At 58.0% G+C, this 19,846-nt stretch overlaps 1 protein-coding gene across 9 annotated transcripts in view; it reads right to left on the bottom strand.

The window, feature by feature from the left end:
- The window catches only part of ZMIZ1 (zinc finger MIZ-type containing 1), a 187,767-nt gene that overhangs the window by 13,751 nt on the left and 154,170 nt on the right, over nucleotides 1-19,846 (bottom strand). For 7 of the 9 annotated variants that reach the window (XM_047073034.1, XM_047073039.1, XM_047073043.1 and 4 more), the window contains 9 exons: nucleotides 11,252-11,366; nucleotides 10,040-10,257; nucleotides 9,137-9,335; nucleotides 7,932-8,222; nucleotides 4,976-5,158; nucleotides 3,725-3,802; nucleotides 2,876-3,050; nucleotides 2,018-2,159; nucleotides 591-801 (listed from right to left, as the gene is read on the bottom strand). In XM_047073034.1, coding sequence (XP_046928990.1) covers nucleotides 591-801; nucleotides 2,018-2,159; nucleotides 2,876-3,050; nucleotides 3,725-3,802; nucleotides 4,976-5,158; nucleotides 7,932-8,222; nucleotides 9,137-9,335; nucleotides 10,040-10,257; nucleotides 11,252-11,366 — 1,612 coding nt within the window. The remainder of the gene's footprint in view (nucleotides 1-590; nucleotides 802-2,017; nucleotides 2,160-2,875; nucleotides 3,051-3,724; nucleotides 3,803-4,975; nucleotides 5,159-7,931; nucleotides 8,223-9,136; nucleotides 9,336-10,039; nucleotides 10,258-11,251; nucleotides 11,367-19,846) is intronic. The other 2 variants (XM_047073038.1, XM_047073040.1) reach the window with 1 other exon arrangement.

The following is a 19,846-nucleotide window of genomic DNA, read 5'->3' as shown; positions in this document are numbered from 1 at the left end:
CTGACTCTGATGTTGAAAACCTCCTGGCCTGAGTTATGGGACACCAGGCATGAGGACTGGAGTGGGCCTCACTTCCTAACCTTGCCTGGCACGGCTCCGTATCATGTGTTCTCCACCTTTCCTGCCAGAGGGGGTCACCCCTGTCTTCACTCCTCCAGGAAGCCTTCCAGGACTGCACACCCCCATAAGCCCCTACAGGTTCCTCATTCTGACAGCATTCCCCATCCTGTGACTTCTGTCTCTCTGCTCATAAGGGCAGGATCAGTCATTTTCCTTCCCGTATGTCCCCCACCACGGCCAGCAGAGCAGGACAGGCAGGCAATCTATTTCCCCACAGGTCCCTGGGCAAGCCCTGTGTGCCAGGCCCGGATCTCTGGGAGGACAGGAGTGTGGCTCAGATGTGGATCCAGAGCAGGTCACGGATCGGGGGGACACACACAGTTATTCCACAGCCCTGGGGCAACGTCTGTGAAGACGTGCTTCTGCAAGACCACTGCCGTGGCTGCGGGGATGAGGACAGAGACCCGCAGTCAAGGCTGCAGGCCAGAGGGGGACTCAGCCCCCCACGCCAGCCCCACCCGCACACTCACGCAGCAGCAGGCCGTGACGGTGATCTGGATGGTGTTGCGGCCCGGCTGGCACACGTGCTTGAGGTGCAGGGGCTTGTGGGAGGTCTTGTTGTCCCCGCGCTCGATGGTGAGGGGCGTGGCGTTCACGCTGACCTGCACCGAGGCCGGCCAGTTGGTGTTCATCTGCCGGTCCTCGTGGTGGTAGCACTTGAACTGCAGCTCCAGGTCGGACCTGAGGGGGTGCGGTGAGGCTCAGCTGGCTCTGCCCGGGGCCTCGGTGATGCCTGGCCACCTCGCCACAGCCTGAGTCCCTCAGGGCCACGCGTCCTCCGCTGGCACCACCGCCTTCACCTCCCCGGGCTCTCCTCTCCCACTCTGGATGCCCACATCCCCAGTCCAAACCCACCGCCACAGCCCAGAGTCCCCTGCAGTGTTCACTCCAGCCACACCCCACAGCTCTGCTGGTCTCCTCCTGACTGCTCCCCGTAGCCCCTCTATCCTGTGCCCCAAGGATGGAGACAGAGGAAAGAAACGGACAGACAGTAATGTGACAAGACCAGCTAGGGGACTGATTATGTCCAAACCAGACTCCAGTTGGGAGCAGCACCCAGGTCAGCCGGCTCAGTGTGGTCAAGGCATCGGGTGAGCTGTGCGTGCGCACGTATGTGCCCAGGGCAGACCCGTCTCGTGCCTTTTAGGTGCTCACTGGGCAGCTAAAGGTTGCAAGTGTGAGTCCTGCCCGAGGAGGAAGGGCCGAGGGTGGAGACACCAGTGGGTCCCGGCATTCAAGAGAACTGGGTCTGAGTCCCAGCTCTGCTGCTTGCTGTGAGAAGCCCTGCAAGCTAATCAGCTTCTCTGGTCTCACTGCCAACGGCACAAGCATTGCCCACTGACAAGATCCAGGTAGTGACGTCATGTGTGGAAGGCACAGAACACAGGGCCTGGCCTGGCCAGCCACCTCCAGACCTTGTACTCGAGTGTGTCTGGACGTCTGAGCAGCTGCCTGTCTCGGCGGCCAGCCCCTCGCAACCTGTCAAGACTTGCTGGTCCCGCCCAAGCCAGCCCCATCCCTCTGTGTCCCCGCTCTAGCCACAGCAAACCGTGTTCAAGTTCCTCTTGCCAACTCAGGGCCTCTGCATTGAATACTGCCTTATTGGCCTTTGGGTCTGAGCTAGCCACCTTTTCCTCTGGGAGGTCGTCCCCGATCCGTCTCTCAGGACCAGGGTGAGTGACAGCTGCTTCCCTGCTCTTAGGCCACCATACCTGCCGAGGCCTGTGACATCCCCCAAACCTTGCAGAGAGCAGGGCCCAATCAATGATGCTGAACGGGTGAAGGTGGCAGGCAGATGCTGCTATGATCTGTTCACGGCAATGCCTGGGCTAGGGAGGTCACTACCGGGGGCTTCCTTCCCCCGGCTTGAGCCTGTGCCCCCCGCCATGACACTCACCTCCACATCAGGGTCTGGTGGACTGTGGGCCGCAGGTGAAAGACGTGGTTGCTGACAGCCAGGTTGTGCTCCAGGCGGAAGGGCTCCAGCACCACGCCGTCCCGCACAGGGAACGTGAGCCGCAGCTCGTCATTGTGGTTGGCTGGGTGGGGGAGGAGCTGGATGAGCCCCGCGCCTGTGGCCGCACGAGCACACAGAAGCATGGGCTCCAGGGCTGTGGGTGGAGCTCGCTCGCCCATGCAACACGCACCCTTAACTGCACGCTCACGGGGCCACACAGGCGTGTGTGTAAACAGGGCCACAGAAGCTGGGCTCTTTGCCCGCGTGCACACCAGGGAGCCTGTTGCTTCTGTCAGTCCACCCGACCCTATCCTGACCACCCCTGCGTCCCGTGTCCCACTCACCCTGGCTCTACTTCCCCTCTTATGCCCACCTACTCCCCACTCTGGAAGCGCCAGGCTTCTCCGCCCAGCCCCTCTCCACAGCTGGGAGCCGCTTTTCCTTCCAGCCTCCAGCTGCTCAGGAAGGTGATGAGGACTGTTGGCAGCACAGCCCTACCCCAAATTTCCCTTCTGGGTGGGGCTTATCTGCTTTCAAGCCCTCCTGCCCTTGCCACACAGCCAGCCCCCACAGGCAGTCCAACTTCCAAGCCCCCTGGCTCCTGGCCCACTGCAGGGCCCTGGATGGAGCTGGCCAGACAGAGGGAAGAGGTGGGGCTGGCCAGACAGAGGGAGGAGGTGGGGCTGGCCAGACAGAGGGAGGAGGTGGGGCTGGCCAGACAGAGGGAGGAGGTGGGGCTGGCCAGACAGAGGGAGGAGGTGGGGCTGGCCAGACAGAGGGAGGAGGTGGGGCACTCACCTGGGGGTGGTGGCAGAGCGCTCATATTTGGCTTGATGTCAGGCGGGAAGGGTGGTTTAACGTCTTGGCTGGGGGACAGGTACGGGGGGATGCTGCTCCCGGGGGTCATGGGGGGCGTGGGGTTCCCTGGAACAGGTGAGTGGGGGTAATTTGCCACAGGAACCGGCCTAGGAGGCTGGGGGGAAAGAGAAACCACACATAGGTTATGGGGTCACAGGGATAGGAGGGACTATGTCTGTGGACATACACCCCACCCACCCCACAGTCCTGGGACTATGGTTCTTGGTCCCTCAAGGGAAGAGAGCCCTCCCCCACCCCTCAGGACATACGTCTATCCTGGTCAGCACTAAGGCCTCTGTCTCAATTGGAAGACAGGTGGGCCTAGGAAGGGCCTTCCCACCCTTCACTTGGGTCACGGCACTGCAGTGCTAGGCAGGTGCAGGGTCCCCTGCCCACTTGACAAACAGGGACACAGACTCAGGGTAGGGGGGACTAGTCTAATGCAATCTCAGGAGGAGAGGAGAGCTAGGGTGAAGCCCAGGTCTCTGGTTGCCTACATAATGACTCTAGGCCATACCCTCCAACCCCCCCAGCTCAGGGGGTCCCCAGATGGAGTTGGGCCTGTAGCATCCTGGGCAATCGGCACCCCAGGAGCCCCTCACCCTTCTGGTGCCAGTGCTTATGCATCCCTGGCCCACCTGCCTGGACCTGTGGATTCCGTCTGGGCATTACTGTGTCCCAGAGCTGACGACCCGGGAATGCACCCTGATCCATGGGCCCGGGGACGGCATGGCCCCTTAGACACACAGGTGCACGGGGCTTAGAGCTAGGATGAAAACTGGAACATACCCTATTGACATTCCCCTGGCTGTAGTTACTGTAGCTGCTTCCCGAGAAGGTGTTGTTTTGTCCATTAAATTGCTCTGGCTGTTAAAACAAGATAAACAACGTGATGAACATGGAAGGCAGAAAAGCTACCAGAAGCCTGCTTTCTTTCCTGATGTGAAAATTGGCCAGCGGTACCATACAGGGGATGCTGGTGAGGCCCATCCAGTGCTGGGGTGCAGAGCGGGACAGGGGTGGAGCAGGTCACCTGCGGGGACAGCATTTCCTCTCTCTTTCCATAGCTAGTGATACAGCATGAGTTTACAAAAAAAACAGAAACACCTAGTGTGTTAAAGCTGCAGCAGCGAAGGTGGTCATGTAAGTGAGCATGAATTCTCGCCAAATATACGTAAAAGTGTTTCTAGAGCAGGCTTCACTCCTGAGATGTATTTTACAATAATCCCAAAGAAGGAAAAAGCGAGGGACATTTGGGTGGCTCAGTCGGTTAAGCGTCCGGCTCTTGATTTTGGCTCACGTCGTGACCTCACAGTTGAGTTCAAGCCCCCGTTTGGGCTCTAAGCTGATAGCGCGGAGCCCGCTTGGGATTCTCTGGCTCCTTCTCTCTGTGCCCTGCTTCTGTTCCCTCCCTCTCTCTCAAAATAAATAAATAAATAAATAAATAAAAAAAGAGGGAGGAAAGAGCTATGTACCTGAAAATATCTGTGATACCGTTACTTCCAAAGTGAAAAATCAGAAACAACCCAAATATCCAATAAAAAGTGAACAGTAAGATAGGGTGTGGTTATGTATCCGCAGAATGTTAAACATCCTTAAAAGAATAAAAACCATGGAGACTTTGTAGCAATAAGTGACACGCTTGTGATTTCACGTCAAGTGAAAGAAACAGATTCAAAATTACAGCCTTAGTAACAGTCTCAGAACAGGCTGATGCCCACGTGCGTGTAGCGAAACAAGGTTTAGAACTAATATTATCTAGGTGGACGCTTTTTCCTTTAAAAAAATGCATTTTTTAAATTATTATCTCGCGTGCTATAAATAGTGAAAGGAGAGGAGAAAACCCTTGTCTGAACCCGTGAGAACAGGAACGGACATTTTGGTCGCTGCACGCATGGCTCTGAGGACAAGATGACACATCCTGGAAGTCCCTGCCTGCCCCCTGGTGCCTCAGGGGAACACAGAGCCAAGAGGACATGGGTGGGGGTGGGGATGGGAGGTGGGGAGGGAGGAAGGGGCCTGTGGGGTGGTAGAACTCACCTTGTAATACTGCCCCATGTTGACCGTGGGGGGCGGGTACTGCCCCGTGCTCGGCTGGCTGGGCATCCTTTGCCCGGGGTAGTTGGGAGAGGTGAGCGGCCGTGGGGGGTTGGGGGTAGGGTACTGGCCTGGCTGGGTGGGGAACTGGCTGTTTGGTCCATATTGCTGGTTTCCATAGTTGGGCTGTGGCGGCAAAGGAGAGGAGAAGGTGTGTCAGTGTCGTGGGGCCAAGCTACTCACCAGACGGCCACCTCACCTCTGTCCTTGCTGTTTTCCACTGGCAAACTGCCCCCTCCCCCACCCGGAGAGAGGAGGCTGAACCAGATGATGTCTGAGGCCCTTGCTGCTCTGAGACACTAGGTTCTGGCTGTGCGGCTGGAGGCCCCCTCACCGTGAAGATGTCTTCTCCAAGTACCCTGCTCCCCGAACCGAGGGCACTTTCAGAGCCTCTCATTCCTGCCATTGTGAGGGGGCCCTATTCCAAAGCCCCCTTTGTGCCTCTCCTAGTACTTGGTACGTGACGGGGCAAGGCAGACAACAGGATGTGCTTCCAGAGGGGGGACTCCCTCGACCCCTGCAATCTGAGGCTGAATCTGGGAGGCACCGTCCCCAGAGCCCGCACTGAAGAGAACGCACAGCCACTCCGTTCTGGGCCATGTTGCAGGGGTGGGGAGAAGCCGCCTTGTGGAGGTTCCAGACAACCCTTCTCAAGACAGGCGACTGAGAGAGAAGACAGCTCCAGGGAGGGGCAGGACCACTGTCCTCGGAGATCTACAACGTGACACATGACACGCTATGTCCACCTCGTAGCTGCCTTCCCCCTCTGTAAGCTTAAGTGACCCTCAGAGGCCACCTGCTGCCCAGACACTCCAGGTCATCACGTCCTGTGGAGTCGCTGGTTCCCTCTCCCTTGTCTGTTGAAGCTCCTGGTTTAGTAACTGTCTCTCTTGCCTCCAGGCTCAGAGGTCCCAGCTGTGTCCCGGAATCTGGTAGACAGTGGGCCCTCCATAAATCCTCGCTCAACAAATGAAAGCAGGATCTGAAGGTAAGCGGCGGAGGAGGGAGGTGTCCACGCCAGTCAGAGAATCTGCCACTCACGCTGCTGCGATACGGTGGCCGCTCTGTGTGACAGTGGGGTTCCTGTCACGTCACCAGAGGAGGAATGCAGGTGGGGGCTGGGGCCTTCCCACCAGACTGCAGAGGAGGAGTCCTGTGTGGCACGGGGCAGTCTGGCACCTGCCCCCGGCCCAACATGCCAACAGCTCAAAGGTTCTAAGAAGCACGCCGCTGCGAGGGAAGGCCTGCCTTCCCAGGCAGCGTCAGGCCACGTGACTACCCGGCGTCACAGCCCGGAGCCAGGGCGTTTTGTAGCAGGGGAGCATCAGCATTCTACGAAGAGGATGATTTAGTAAACATAAATGAAGGCCTCTGGCGGGCCCTGGGCAGCGCAGCACAGGGGCAGGCACAGACGGATGTCAGAGCAGCGACTGGGAATTCCTTTCCCGATCTCCTTTCTTGCCATCACCTCCTTGGGGGCCCGCAGCGCTGAGTCTGGGTCTGCACATGCATCTCTAGCCCAGCCAGCAGGGACGCTGGGAGTGTGAGCACAGAAGGGGCGAGAGAGGGCCCAGAGCTCATGTGGGGGGCTGTATGTGGGAGACAGAGGCCAGCGGCTTGAGCCCCCAGCACAAGGACAGCCAGGGCCTTGACAGCCACGGTCCTTCTCTGGCTGGTACCTCCCTGCACCCGTGCCCACCCAGGAGTGTCTGGGTGTTTGAGGAGGTCCCTGACCTCTCCCTTAACTGGATTCAGGACGCCTCCAACCATGGCCAAGCCCGAGCCAGGGTGAATACTGAGGGAATCACAGAGACCTTCGAGAAACTTAAGGTTGGACTCTAAACCCACTTGCAAGCCCGAGCTGAAGGCCACAGTTCTGAGACAAGCAGGGGGAAGCGGGTCTGAGAACAGGCAGCAAGCAGACAGCTGCCGGGAAATTGCTCAGCAGGGAGCCTCGCCTAGGTAAGGAATCGAGGCAGGCTCCCTGAGGAGCATGGGCGCTGGGCTAGGATTCTAGGGGCCCTGTGTCTTTTGCTCCTGAGCTAAATCCTTACCCAGATAGGTCACTTGCTGCCAACTTGTTTTCCTGTTGCTCACGGAAGGCCCTATGACACCCCCTCCAGGAAGTCCTCCTTCTCTGACCTCAAGCTGAATTCCATACACCCCACCGTGCATCACTGCCTTATGGGTTCTTGCTTAGACCTTCTCTTTCCTGCTGAGGTCTCAGTTCCCAGAGGACAGGTGTGGGTTTTACTTCCCTAAATCTTCACCGCCCCCTTGGCCGAGCTGGCTGGGCAGCCAATTAGGCAATGTTCCTCCTGAAAGAGCAGCTGACAGTTGATGGAGAAGAGCCCTAAGAAGCACGCTGTCTGCCTTCCAATCACTTCTCCGACGTGCACAGGCATTAGATATGTACAGGGTTTTGTCTCCTCTCTTGCTCTTGGAAGTGAGAAGCCCTCATGCGGATGTGAGGAATGTGGACTTGAGGAGGTTTCGCTCCTTACTCAAGTCACCCAGTAGCCAGTCGGCAGCTGCAGCTGTCCGTACCCGCCTGGGGCCAAGCGCCCTGGGTACAGCCCCTCATTCAAATCTTCCAAGCAGCCCCAGGAGGTGGGCTGGACCGTCACCATCTTTTATAGGTGAAAAACCAAGACTCAAGAAGGGACACAGCTTGATCAAGGACTTCCAGCTGGGAAATGGCAGAGCTGGTCTTAAAGCCTGGAGCCCGATTCCTCAGTCCTTAGGCTTGGCCTTTTGGTCCAGGTTTTGTCCAGGTCAGTTCGTACCCTTTCCAAAGTACTGCCCACAGTCCCTGTGTTTTCAAGCCCCAGGTTTCCCCCCTCCCCCTCCCCGCCCCCGGCTCCCACCATGAACGCCACCTGCCTGCTGTCACACTCACCTCTCCCGGGTATGGCCTCTTTATGCTTTGAATAGGCAGGGACTGGGGCCGGGGCCCCGGGTAGGTCTGCTGGGGCATCCGCTGCCCATGGGTGCCAAAGGGGCTGATGCCGGGCGGCCGGGGCTGGTTCATCCCCATGGGAGGGCCGCTCATCCCCGAGGGTGTCATGCCAGCCGCCATGCTTGCGGGGTTCATGCTGCCCCCCATGGAGGCAGGCCCCCGCGGCCCGGGCTGGTTCATGAATTGGCTGTTATACGCCTGGGTGGGACCCATCTGGAAAGAGGAACAGACCTTCAACGGGAGAAGAAGAAAAAAAAAAAGAATAAAATGCCACATGCATTGAAAGTGCAGGGAGGGAAGGGTGGGGGAGGTGGGAGGCTCTGGGTTGGGGGGCACTTTCCTGTGTGGCTGCAGCTGGTGACCAGGCCCCAAGGGAATCTCTGGCCTCCTGGGCTCACCGCTGCCCTCTGCAGGCCACACGGGAAAGATGCAGCCCAAGGGTGTTATGGGGTGGGGGCGCAGTCACTCCAGAGAGCAGGCAGCATTTCCAGGGAGGCAGGCAGGGAACGGGAAGAAGGTGCAGAGGTGGGGAGGGGCGTGGAAGGATGGGGGGGGGGATGAGGATGGAGGCAGGAGCCCCTTTCCTGGAAGCCCTGGCCCCGCCCTTGGCCAATGGAGGCACACCCTCCATCGGCAGTCTGAGGCAGTCCCAGCTGTGCCCATCCTACGGTCCCCACCTCCTGTCCCCTGTCCTGCACTCCTGCGGGGAACCCCCTCGCCTCACATGCCACCCGTCCTGAAGGTCAGGGGAGCAGAACTGGGACCAGGGCTCAACCCCCAGATGGGATGACAAGGAGTATATGGTCTTCAGAGGCCACCACGGGGACAGACTGGTGACAAGACATTTTAGACATGGAGTCCACTCTTTGGCGAGCAGCAGCCCAGAGGGCACTGAGGTACCTCCTTCCCCATTCTCAGACACGCACGAGCCACAAACCCACGTGGAACAAACACAAACTCCCCCTCCCCCGCCACACCCACGTCCTGACACACACCTTTCCACGTGCCTCCAAGAAAGCCCAAACACACCCCGACCCCATCAGCTTTCCCAGCACCCAGGGCACTGACACCCCAGGCCTGACTCCCCGGGGCTGCCTGCCTTGCTGAGTGGGCCGAGGCTCGACTGGGACTGGCGGGGCCCTTACCGGTCCGTACTGGTTTATATCCTTGTTCTGCGTCTCCTGCAAGGCTGCCACAGTGGCCGTGGCCGTGGCCGTGGCTGTGGCCGCCGCCGCCGCCACTGCAGCTGCCGCGGCAGCAGCCGCCGGCTGAGTGAAGTCAGCGGGCGGCCTGGTGTGCGGAGGGATGCCCATGCCTGCGGGGGCGTTAGGACCCCCGGGGTAGCTGCAAGCAAGAAGAAGGGAAGACTTAGATACCGCCTGAATCTACAGATGAACCGCGGTAAGCCCTGGGCTGGGAGGGAGAAGAGGGATCATTCCCAGCCCTCCCGCCCCTAGCTCAGAGACAGCGGAGGTGTTTAGACTCAGAACCCAAAGGGGCGCGGGGCCTCCTGTGGGCTGGCAGCCCCCTTCGTGTCACTTGGTGACCAGCAAGCCGCCCGTGTCGGGTGCTGGGCGGCGCGGACTCTCGCGGCCGCTAGAGGGCCGTGGAGAGGGGTGAAGCCCGAGAGGTGGTCTTGGACAGTACGGGACTGCCGAGGAGGAATGGGCTGCCTCTGCCCGCCCCCCACATCCTTGCAGCATCTTCCTGGGGTTCTGTGCCCCTTCCTCCCTTCCTCTTGACCCTGGTGATTCTTGACCTTATGCATCTCTGCCTCCACAACCGGCAGGGAGGTGACCTGCCTGACCTGCGTGGAGCAGCTCTGCCCCCGCTGCTGGGGCCGCCCTCTCCGTGGGTCTCAGCATATACAGACACCAGGAACAAGGGCCACTCGGAGGCCCGAGCACACGGTCCCATCACCACGGGCCTTACGGCAGCTGCTGTAGTGTCTGACCCACAGATCAGCCTCAAAATGGGGAATGATGTGCCAGGAAGCACGGTGCTGGCATTTAAACTGGAATCTTCCTCCTGGGTGGAAGGCTGCTCACCTGGCCCCGAAGCCTCCGCTGCCGGGGTAGTTGGGCCGGCCGTACATGCTCTGCTGGATGTAGGGCTGAGCGGGCCCGGCCTTGGCCGAGAACTGTTGCTGCTGCCCAGCAAACTGGGGGGAGTTGAGGCCGGGGTTGCTGGTGGTCATGCCCGATGCCATAGGGTTGCCGCCTGGATTCATGGGGTTGTTGGCATTGGCCATAGGGTTCCCGAGGACCTGTGGGCAGAGAGTGGTTGTCACTCAAGCGGTACCCCAGGCGGCATGGGGAGGAAGAAGGAGACATGGGGGGGGGTTGCGATGGTGAAAGGGGGAGAACAGAGAGAAAGGAGGAGAAAAGTGGAGGCATGAATTGTTCCCAGAGCATATGAATGCTTCGAAGGGGTAATGCAGCCCGGAAGCAGGCAGCACAGAAGAGGAGAGCCTCAGCCTGTGATCGAGTGAGGCAGGGCTGGTCCTGCCCCTGGTGCCAGGTGGAAGGCACTGGACTTCTCAGCCCTCCCCCTGCCAAGGGTCCTGGATGCCCGGAGGGTCGGGCCACACAGAGGCCTTGGGATGCTGCTCCGTGAGAGCGAAGAGAGCCCATCTGCCAGCTCCGGAGGGTGGCGGGATGCTGGCCGAGGGACCCCTGTGCCCCGAGACTGCAGGGAGGCCCAGTGGTGCCCTCCCAGGCGGCAAACAGCCCGGAGCCTTCCGCATGGCCATGGCAGAGGCTGGGCAGGCGGGAGAGGAAGGAGTGGAGGAAAGAGGAAGGGGCGAGAGCAGGAGGCAGGTTTGGCCAGGCGTGTGGGGAGGGGTTTGTCACAAGCTGAAAGCTCACCATTTTGCTAAAATCTAACCCAGGTTACCCAGTGTCAAAGACCCCAGACACTGGGGCCCTGAGGCCAGTAACAGCCAGGAACTTCTCCCATTTATCCAACCAAAGTAAACGTGGGCTGGGGAAGAACTGGCTCTCCGTCAGATGAGACTCATTCCCCAGGAAGGGCCCCAGACCGGGGACGGTGTGTAGGGGCCAGCTGCCACCTTCCTGAGGCAGGTGTGGAGGGCAGAGGCATGCCCACAGCTGAGTGTGCCCTGAGAGCCGGTCTTTCCAGCCAGGCAGAGCCCGGGAGAGCCAGGAGGGCTGGCACGGGACGGGGACCCAAAGGCCCCGGGGCTCAGGGGATGGTCCTGCCTGGGAGGGGCCGGGGCTGGGGGCAGGAAAGGCTCTTACCTGGCTCTGGGATGTGTTGGTCACTCCCCAAACCGTGGTGACCACGGAGAGGGAGCCGGGAGGCTGGTTGGTGTTCTGCTGCCAAGGGACAGAGTCATAGGGGAACGACCCATCACTGCAGAGGGAGACAGAGGGGGGTTCTCTCAGGGGCTGCGTACACAGGAGGGCCCCGCCACTCCACCACGCTCCGCAGCTCCCAGCCCAGCCCAGCCCAGGTGACCCCCGTCTCAGCCAGCTCTAGACCCCCCAGCCCTGACAGGCTGTCCGACGCCGAACAGGTGACATCGCACGGTGACGGACCGTGCCAAGCAACCACCTCTCCCTGCATCGCTGGGGACACCCCCATGGCTGTCTGTCTCACCTTAGGCCACCGAAGTCCACAGGCCGCGCTGCGAGGAAGAAGAGAGAGCCGCAGGCCCAACCTGAGCTCCTCCTCCAACCACGCTCTGACATGAAGTGGTCCCTCCAGAAAGCTCTGGTTCCCCCACACCCGCTTCCCCTTGGAACTTCCCGGTCCCTTCTCAGAAAAGGCCGGAAGGGCCCCAGTCTTGAATTTCACCTCTTCCCCCTTCCTCCCGACCCTTCAGAGCAGGTTGGCCACACAGCCCTGCGGATCTGGACTTTGGCAGGAGTTTCCTTACGTCAGTCTCCTTCCCGACTCTGCATCACAGGTACAGGCCTGCCTGCCATGCTTCCTCCCCTGCTCCCAACCCCAGTCTCTCCTGCACATCCCTGCCAAGCTAATCTCCCTCCAACCCCCAAGACGCTCTGCGTGATCAAAGACCTTCCTTGGCTCTCAGTGTTTACAAGGCAAAGTCCAAACTCACACACTTCAGAGCGATTTACCCTGTCAGCTCATCAGCATATCCTGCCTCCCAGCTTGGCTCCCAGCTCTCCTGGAGCAGCCGTACCCACATCTCCCCAGTCTCGTCGCTAGGCCCGGAAGTACCCACTGTGTTTGGTGACATCTCCCGGGAAGCCCCTAAACACCAGAAGCAAGGACTTAACCTTAGGCCCAACACCCTGCCCTATACACAGTAAGTGCTCAATAATGGCTTCCTGTTAGTTGCTGCAAAGAGTGACTCCAGGGAGAGGGAGAGGGCTGTTGGAGTTACAGCATCGAGAACATGCCCGAGGCCCAGCCTTTATGAGTGCTGAGCCGGAGCTGTCTCTCCTCTGGAGCCTGTTCCGCTTGGACTCTGGCACCTCTCACCAGGAGAACATCCCAGACACGGCCCCAGAAGGCGCAGAGAAACAGAGCACCCACATCTGCTTTAGTGGCCCCGCACAGCACCCCGACGGGCAGCAGTGAGGCCTGCCGGGCAGCGCTGCTGGGTACCAGGATGGGGGAAGGAGGCCTGGAGGAGGGTGGCGTGGTAGAAAGCGCCTCGTGCCTCTGCTGGGCTCGTGCCTTCGTCACAGGAAGTCGGCAGGAGGCAAAAGCTCTCACTCACTCCTGGAGAGCTTCTACCCCAGCTTAGCAGGCCCTGGGGGTGCTGGGAGCCAGCCCAGAGGTCAGGACTTATAGGAAGGAGCCGCAGTCCTGCATGACAAGCAGCCAGAGAGGAGAGGGTCTGAGTCTCACGCCTGTTTCTTGCCAGGCCGAGCCCTCGGCAGTCAACACAGTCAAGGCACGCGGGGCCCTGCGGGGGCGGTCGGACTGGAGGGCAGGACCACGGCACTGTCTGCCCAGGCTTGCTCTTCCCTGGCCTCACACCCTCTTGCCCGGCCAGCCCCTGGCTTCCTTCCTATCTCTGCTCAGAAATCACCTCACTGGAGTGACCTCCTGGTCTCAGAGAAATCCTACCGCTCCCTTTTCCTCCTCTCCTGGCTTTTTTTTGGGGGGGGGCGGGGTACCCTGGATACAAGTCCTGTCCCTCCCTGGCTCAGGGGACAAGCTCCTCCCGCCTGTCTGCGCTCAGTCCCCTCCTTTGTAAAATGGGCCTAAGAATGGTACTCCCCCACTCTCCTCTCAAGAGTTTTTAAGCTGTAGGTCATGAAACCCGAGCGGCTCAAGACATCAAACCAGCATGAGGGGAAAAAAGAGGGAATAAAACAGAAAGTAGTTAAGCATGAACACGTGGTCAGAATACATATTATTCCCTGAACTTAACATCTTGATTTTATATACACGTATGAGTGCGTCCTGGGTCACAGCCGTTAATACGTGCTTTTACTCTGGGTCTCAGTCAAGGAAGATTGAGCAACACAGGCCTCGGTCGTGTCAGTCTGATGTGGCTCAGAGAGACGAACGCAGACAAAAAGGCTTTCTCAACTAGAAAGGGACACAGGCTGGAGCATTACTCGTGATTTCCAGGGGCAAACAGCAGGCCAAGAACCTGAAGGGGAGGAAATGTCCTCGGGAACCAGCCCTCCTGCCTTCTCCCTGCTCCTGCCGGGAGCATCGTGTCTGCATCATGTTTGATGATGGGGGGTGAGGCCGGGATGCATAGGCCAAAGGTGACAGACACCTCAAACTCTGCATCTGGGATGGCCGATGGGGACCTGGGTGCCCAGAGAGCTCGGGAGGGGGGGGGGGCGCAGCAGCACAGGCAAGTAAGCAACGAGCCTGCTCGTTAGCACAGTTGGGCTAGACCCACCTCTCTGGCACAAGTCACAGAGGGCTGGGGTACCATCTGGTCGCGGGCCTGGCACACCACAGTCTCGAAGGGAGGCCCTGCAGGCGACAGTTTTAAACAATGGAGAGGAGACCCCTAGACACCAGCTGTCCTGTGAGGCTCATTCTAGGTGTGCAGGATTGAACACGGGACTCCCATCAGCTTAACAGAACACAAGGGTGAGTCTGTCTTCTCTCCCCAGTCCGCCTGCCCCACAAGCTGCCATCAACCCTCCAGGCTGATGGCCCATTCTGCCCGAGGTTCGTGTCCTTTGAGCACGCACTCGGCAGGCTCGGGAAGCAAAGCCCTCTGGGAGCCCCTGTAGCCCGGCAGGGCCCCGCCTGAAGCCTGGGCGGGGAGCCGGCAGCTGCTGTCTCACCGCCTCGGGTGGGGAGGCCCCGGCTCACCAGGATACTGCACAGGCCCACAAACAGGCTCCCAACTGCCCTGCAGCTCCGTGGGTGGGCCTTGTGGGCGGAAACCAGCTCCTTCCTGTTTCGTCCCCTCCACCCCAAAGCCGGTGAGAAGCGACTGGAACCATCGTTCCCAAACTGGGCATCCCACCGCCCGGCTGCAAGGTTCACCCCAGAACCCAGGCACATACCGGGAGCGCACGCGTGCAGAGGGGGACACGTATGTGTGCGTGCACATGAGCCCCGCTGACATGCTGCTGTGCACACGCGGGGGAAGAGACAGGCACACGCATGGAGGGGCGGTCTCGGGGACTTGCTCGCCCCCACTCGCACCTGCTGCAGAAGCAGAAGTGGCAGCCGCACCAACACGGCTGTGACTCATCTCCTGGGGAGACGGCTCCTGCTGTCGCAGTGAAGGCTCTCGCCCCCACAGGCCCATGGCAGTCAGCCCTGCCGACGCCTCTGCCCGGACTCAGACACCACCGCCAGGGGGGCTGCCCGGCTCCGGCTCCCTGTGCCCAAGGAGCAAGGACAAGCCAGGTTCCTGGGCCCTTCCAGTGTGGGAGGGGGCCCAGGGTGATGAAGAAGAGGCCTAGAAGGCCTGTGTAGGGCTGTGTAGTTCTGAGACTCTTCCTTCCTCCGGCAAATACTATTTAACCTGCAGATAAGTTCAGCCCAGGTCGGGAACCACTCTCTCCTCTTACCCATACCTGGTTGCAATTCAAAGGGAAGCCAGGGCCCCTGGAGCTAAGAGAATCCCACTGTTAGGAATCCTGCCTCCTTCTGTGCGCCCTCAATCCAGCACGGCCTGGTTTCATGCCACAGCTCCCCCCAGCTGCAGTCTAGCCCAGCCAAAACTGCCCTAAGAATCCAATCCACCCAGAGAGACAGCAGTCCCAGAAGCCACTTGGAATCTCAGCAGGGCTCTGCCTGCTAAATGCTCCCTAATACGGGGACAGGCGCTTTCCCATCTCTGTGCCTCTTCCCGGTCTGGGATGCTGTATCCTCACCCTGAAAAAAATGCCACTTGTCCTTCCCAGGCTCCTCTTCCAAAGGCCACCTCCTTCAGGAAGCCCTTGCCGCATCCGCTGGCCTGAGCTCTACTTGTTCTTCGCATTCCTAGGGCCCGAGTGGGGGGCCCAAATGAGAGCCCTCCTGCCTTTTTCCTTCTGCCCCAGGAGTCCTGAGTTAGGCTACCTGTGCCTGGCATGATGTCTTCAAACCTACAGGGCTCAGAAAGCCTTTGCTAACCAGAGAGAAAGCCCACCTCTCCACACTCTCCTCAGAGGGATGCCTGAGAAGGGAAAACGGCGTCCATTCCTTAATTTCGATTGCTGACCACTCACAGTGCGTTTGTGACCCCACGGGCACTGGCACCCAGGAAGTGAGAGGTCCTGCCCTCTGGGGAGAGGGACAGAGAAGGGCTAATGAAGCAGCTCCTTACTCTCTTTATGCCTCAGTGTCCTCATCTGTAAAATGGGGATACTAGTACTTCTCTCAGAAGGCTGTCACGAGGATTACACGAGCTCACACGTCTAAGGCACAATGGCCACATCTGGCATAACGCAGGCACCTAAAACTGCTGGCTGTTGCTGTCGTTGTTACGATTTATCGCGTGGCTTCTAGAAGCAAGGAACTGTGTGAACGGGCTTTCACCCAAGAACACATTCCCTTTAACGTGGGCTCGACAGATGCATCTCTTAGGAGCTGAGGCTCACAGGGTCCCAGAGTTTGCCAAGGGCAAGACTGCCAGATGGGTCTGACCACGCCCCACTGTCTCGGGGAGCTAAGGATCGGGGAAGATGGCGCCTCCCTGCTGGAAGATGGTGATAACGTGAGCGCAGCACACGCTATGAGGGACATCTCGCGGTCCCTGAGAATTCCAAGTGGCACAGCTTCCTGAGGGTTCTCAGGGAAGCTGCCCAGCATGAAGGGACAGAGGGCCTGTAAAGTTTGGTCTGAGAGACAGGCTGCAGAGAAAACCCAAACAGTGACCCAGGAAAAAACACTCTATCCATCAAATCATTAGCTTTGGCCCGCACCAAGTATCCTGGCAGATATTCAGGGACTCCAACCAAACATTTCTGAGGCTAATACTCAAATGGCAGAGGGAGGCCCTGTGGTACAGAGTCTAAGTTTCTGGGCTCTAAACCTAGACTCTTTATAGGATCAAACCTGGGTTCTGCCACCGACAATTTGTATCAACTTGAACTTAAGTCAGCTCAACTTCCTCATCTGTACAATGGGACGAACGCTCTCCTAAGATGAAACATACGAATACAAGTTCGGCACAGTGCCTGGCACAGAGTCCCTGCTAAATTGTACATACGCTCTCCTCTCTGTTTCTCCAGCCTGACTGCACGTAGGTAGACACCCATGTTTACTTGCTGATACAATGATAGTGCTTAGAAGTTCTGCAGAAATGCTATCGATGAGAGGGAGTGTTATCATCATTCCTGTTCGTCTTCTGAGCCTCTGGGGCTTTGCTTCAGTGTCCCTCTGCCTTCCTGTTTCTAGTGAACTCCTACCTATACTTCAAAGCCCAGCCTGGAGACTCCCTTTTGTGATTCTCTTAAGCAGAAGCAAGGACGTTTTCCTCTATTCCCTCAGCTCTTTTTGTCACATGAAAGAGCTTTTCACGCTGCAGTTATAGTAGACGATTTACATGTCTGTTTGGCAGCTCCATGGGCACTGACTGATGTTTGCTAAATGTGAGAAAATGAGTAAAGCCCAGCAAGAGGGAGTGATGATTCCTGGCTCCCGGGTACCTCCTGTGGCAGTGTCTACACAGACATTCATGGAGGGAAGAGGAGGGGAGGGCTGAGTTATTTCTTCCCTTGCATTTCTAACAGCCACTTTATTTGGGAGAAATAACGAATTCCTATTAAGGGTATTGTCAGACCCTAATTAATTTCCCTGATCTGGCTATATTGGTCCCGTCTCCATGCAAGGCTGTAGAGTTACCATTAATGAAACACCAAGCCAGTGAGGAGCTGAAGCTCCCACCCTCTTTAATTTAGGGGGACCATTAACACTGCTCTCTATCATCACAACGACTCGGGCCGCTTCCTTTCCTCCCTGCGGTGAAACATAGAGGGAAATGCGTCGCTAACTGCATATTACAGGGTTTTAAATTTTATCAATAGGAAGGAGGAAAGGAAAAGATCCTGTATCTTAGCAATCTGGAACCGATGGAGCAGGATTTATGAGTCCTTCAATCCCCCTTTCATTTCTTTCTTTTCTTTCTTTTTCTTTTTTCTTTCTTCTTTCTCTTTCTTTCTTTCTTTCTCTTTCTTTCTTTCTTTCTTTTTCTTTCTCTCTCTCTCTTTCTCTTTCTTTCTTTCTTTCTTTCCTTGCTTTCTTCCTCGCTTTCTCTGTCTTTTTTTAATTTTCTGGGGGCAAGAAGGGCCTGTTACCCTCTGAGCTTTGGGTACGGATACACAAAAGCAGCTAACAATGAAGGCGGTGAAGGTAGTGTGATGTGACCAAGGAAAGGAGAACACCAGGGGTCAGCTCTGAATGACCCCTTCTTCGTCAGCTGACAAGAGTGAGAGCGCCAGAGTCTGCCGGCACCAAGCGGAGGGCTGGGGGAATAATGACTGGCCCGTGGGACATCTTGTGTGCCAGGCCCGGCGGCAAGCACGTTCCAAGTCCTGCACTGCTGTTATTCTAGTGCTACAGATGAGGAAACTGAGGCACAGAGAGGTTACAGAGCTGCCCAAAGTTCCCCAGCTGGAAGACACCAGGGCAGCAGCTCGCCTCCCTCAGCCTGGCTCAGTGCCTGTGCCCCAACCTGCCGCACCGAGGGGAGCACCGGGGCCGCACCCAGGCACCTCGCTTCTGGGGGGGCCGCAAACCCCTCTCCTGGAAGGGCAGCACCCCTTGATTCCGGAGTGTTCCCCAGCTCTAGCGGGCTCTGGCTGTAATTAAACGAAGAGTGTAAACAAGACGTATTAGGCTTTTAATTACTTTTGCAGCACTGATTTGCATATGGACAATGTGCTAATCACAAATGGCTTTTTTAACCACTCATGAGCAAGAAGAAGGCAGAAACGTCTGCCGGCAACAAGTCCGGGCCGCTGCGGGGACTGTGAAGGGGTCCAGCTGCAGGACCGTGGGCCCGAGGCCCCGTGCCGCCCTGGGCTGGCCTCTCCCGGCCCTCCTTCTCCCGCCCGAAGCTCTGCACATCCCTGTAAAGTGGAGAGCACACACCTACCTACAGCTCGCTCATCAGGACCAGACTCTAAGACGGCCCATTGACTGCTCCACAGACCACAAAGCCCTCCCCAAACGTGCGGGCACTCGACATTCCTCCTGACACTGTCACCCTCAGCAACTGCCACGGGGCTGCCGTCGGCTGGCCCTTTCTGATGCCTGGGGCCTGCGTGGCAACGAGTGCCACCGTGTGCCTATCGGCTCGAGGGGTCACGGGCCCCAACTCCCAGCCTGGTGCTGTGGCACCAACCTCCATGTAACCTTTCCTCTAAATGTCCATGACGGGGCGCCTGGCTGGCTCAGTCGGTCAAGCGTCCGACTTCAGCTCAGGTCATGATCTCACGGTTTGTGGGTCTGAGTTCTACGTCAGGCTCTGCGCTGACAGCTCGGAGCCTGGAGCCTGCTTTGGGTTCTGTGTCTCCTTCTCTCTCTGCCCCTCTCCCACGTCAAAAATAAACAAACATTAAAACAAAAATGTAAATGGCTGTGACCATGCGACAGTCACACAGTTCCCCAGAGAGAGCCTGGGGCTTCAGGCTTCCAAGCCTCCCTCACCCTTTCATTTACTTGTCCTCAGAGCCTACAGACAAGGACCCCTGAGTTTTCAAACAGCCACACATCTCAAACACCAAATCCTGGACATCACAGGGTCCTCAAGCTCACCTGGGTTAGGGTCTCCTTAATTATAAGGCAAGAAGGGCTTCTGTCCCCACGTCACTCAATACACTTGTGGAGGAGGGTGGCCAGAAAAGTTTCCTTTCTGTGAAAATACTTGACTTTCTCTTCAACTTTCTTTCCTTCTGGTTTGGGAAATTACATGAGGACTTAAAAGGTGATGCCCCTCATGGGAATTTCCCAGGAAATTCATGAAGCTACGAGTAGAGACCAACCAGACTCGAATCACTGGCTCACAATGTGATCTCGGCCTCAGCCCTGCGTCTGCAGGGATGTGGACCGGTCCTTGTTCAACTGATGACACTTCTTTCTGGTCTCAGCTGCCCTGCTACAGAACGGGGAATAGGGCAAGGTCTGGATCAGGGTTGGGTGAACAACCAGACAGCACCTCACTGATCTTGAACGGCCAGCAGCAGAGGGAAGGGCAGAGCACTGTGTGTGGTTCAATGCGGTGTGTTCACGGGCAAGTCACTGTCCTGCTCTGGGCCCACTTTCCCTTCTAGTCCTGATGTTCAGGGTGGGAGGTGTCGTCCAGAATGTGCTACGTTAAGGAGGCCACATTCCACGGAAGCAGCTGGTCATCCATCACTTCCCCGTGAAACCTTCCAGGGCACAGGGCTCTCCCATCTCTGCGAGGCTGCTGTTTTGCATTCTCTATCATTCCGTGAGCACAT

This window comes from Lynx rufus, unplaced genomic scaffold (assembly GCF_022079265.1).
Source record: "Lynx rufus isolate CCGP_SWC_20201006 ecotype Redwood Valley unplaced genomic scaffold, mLynRuf1.p SCAF_11, whole genome shotgun sequence".
Lineage (NCBI taxonomy): Eukaryota > Metazoa > Chordata > Mammalia > Carnivora > Felidae > Lynx > Lynx rufus.
Note: the sequence above shows the minus strand (reverse complement) of the source record. Positions and strands in the feature narration are given on the sequence as shown.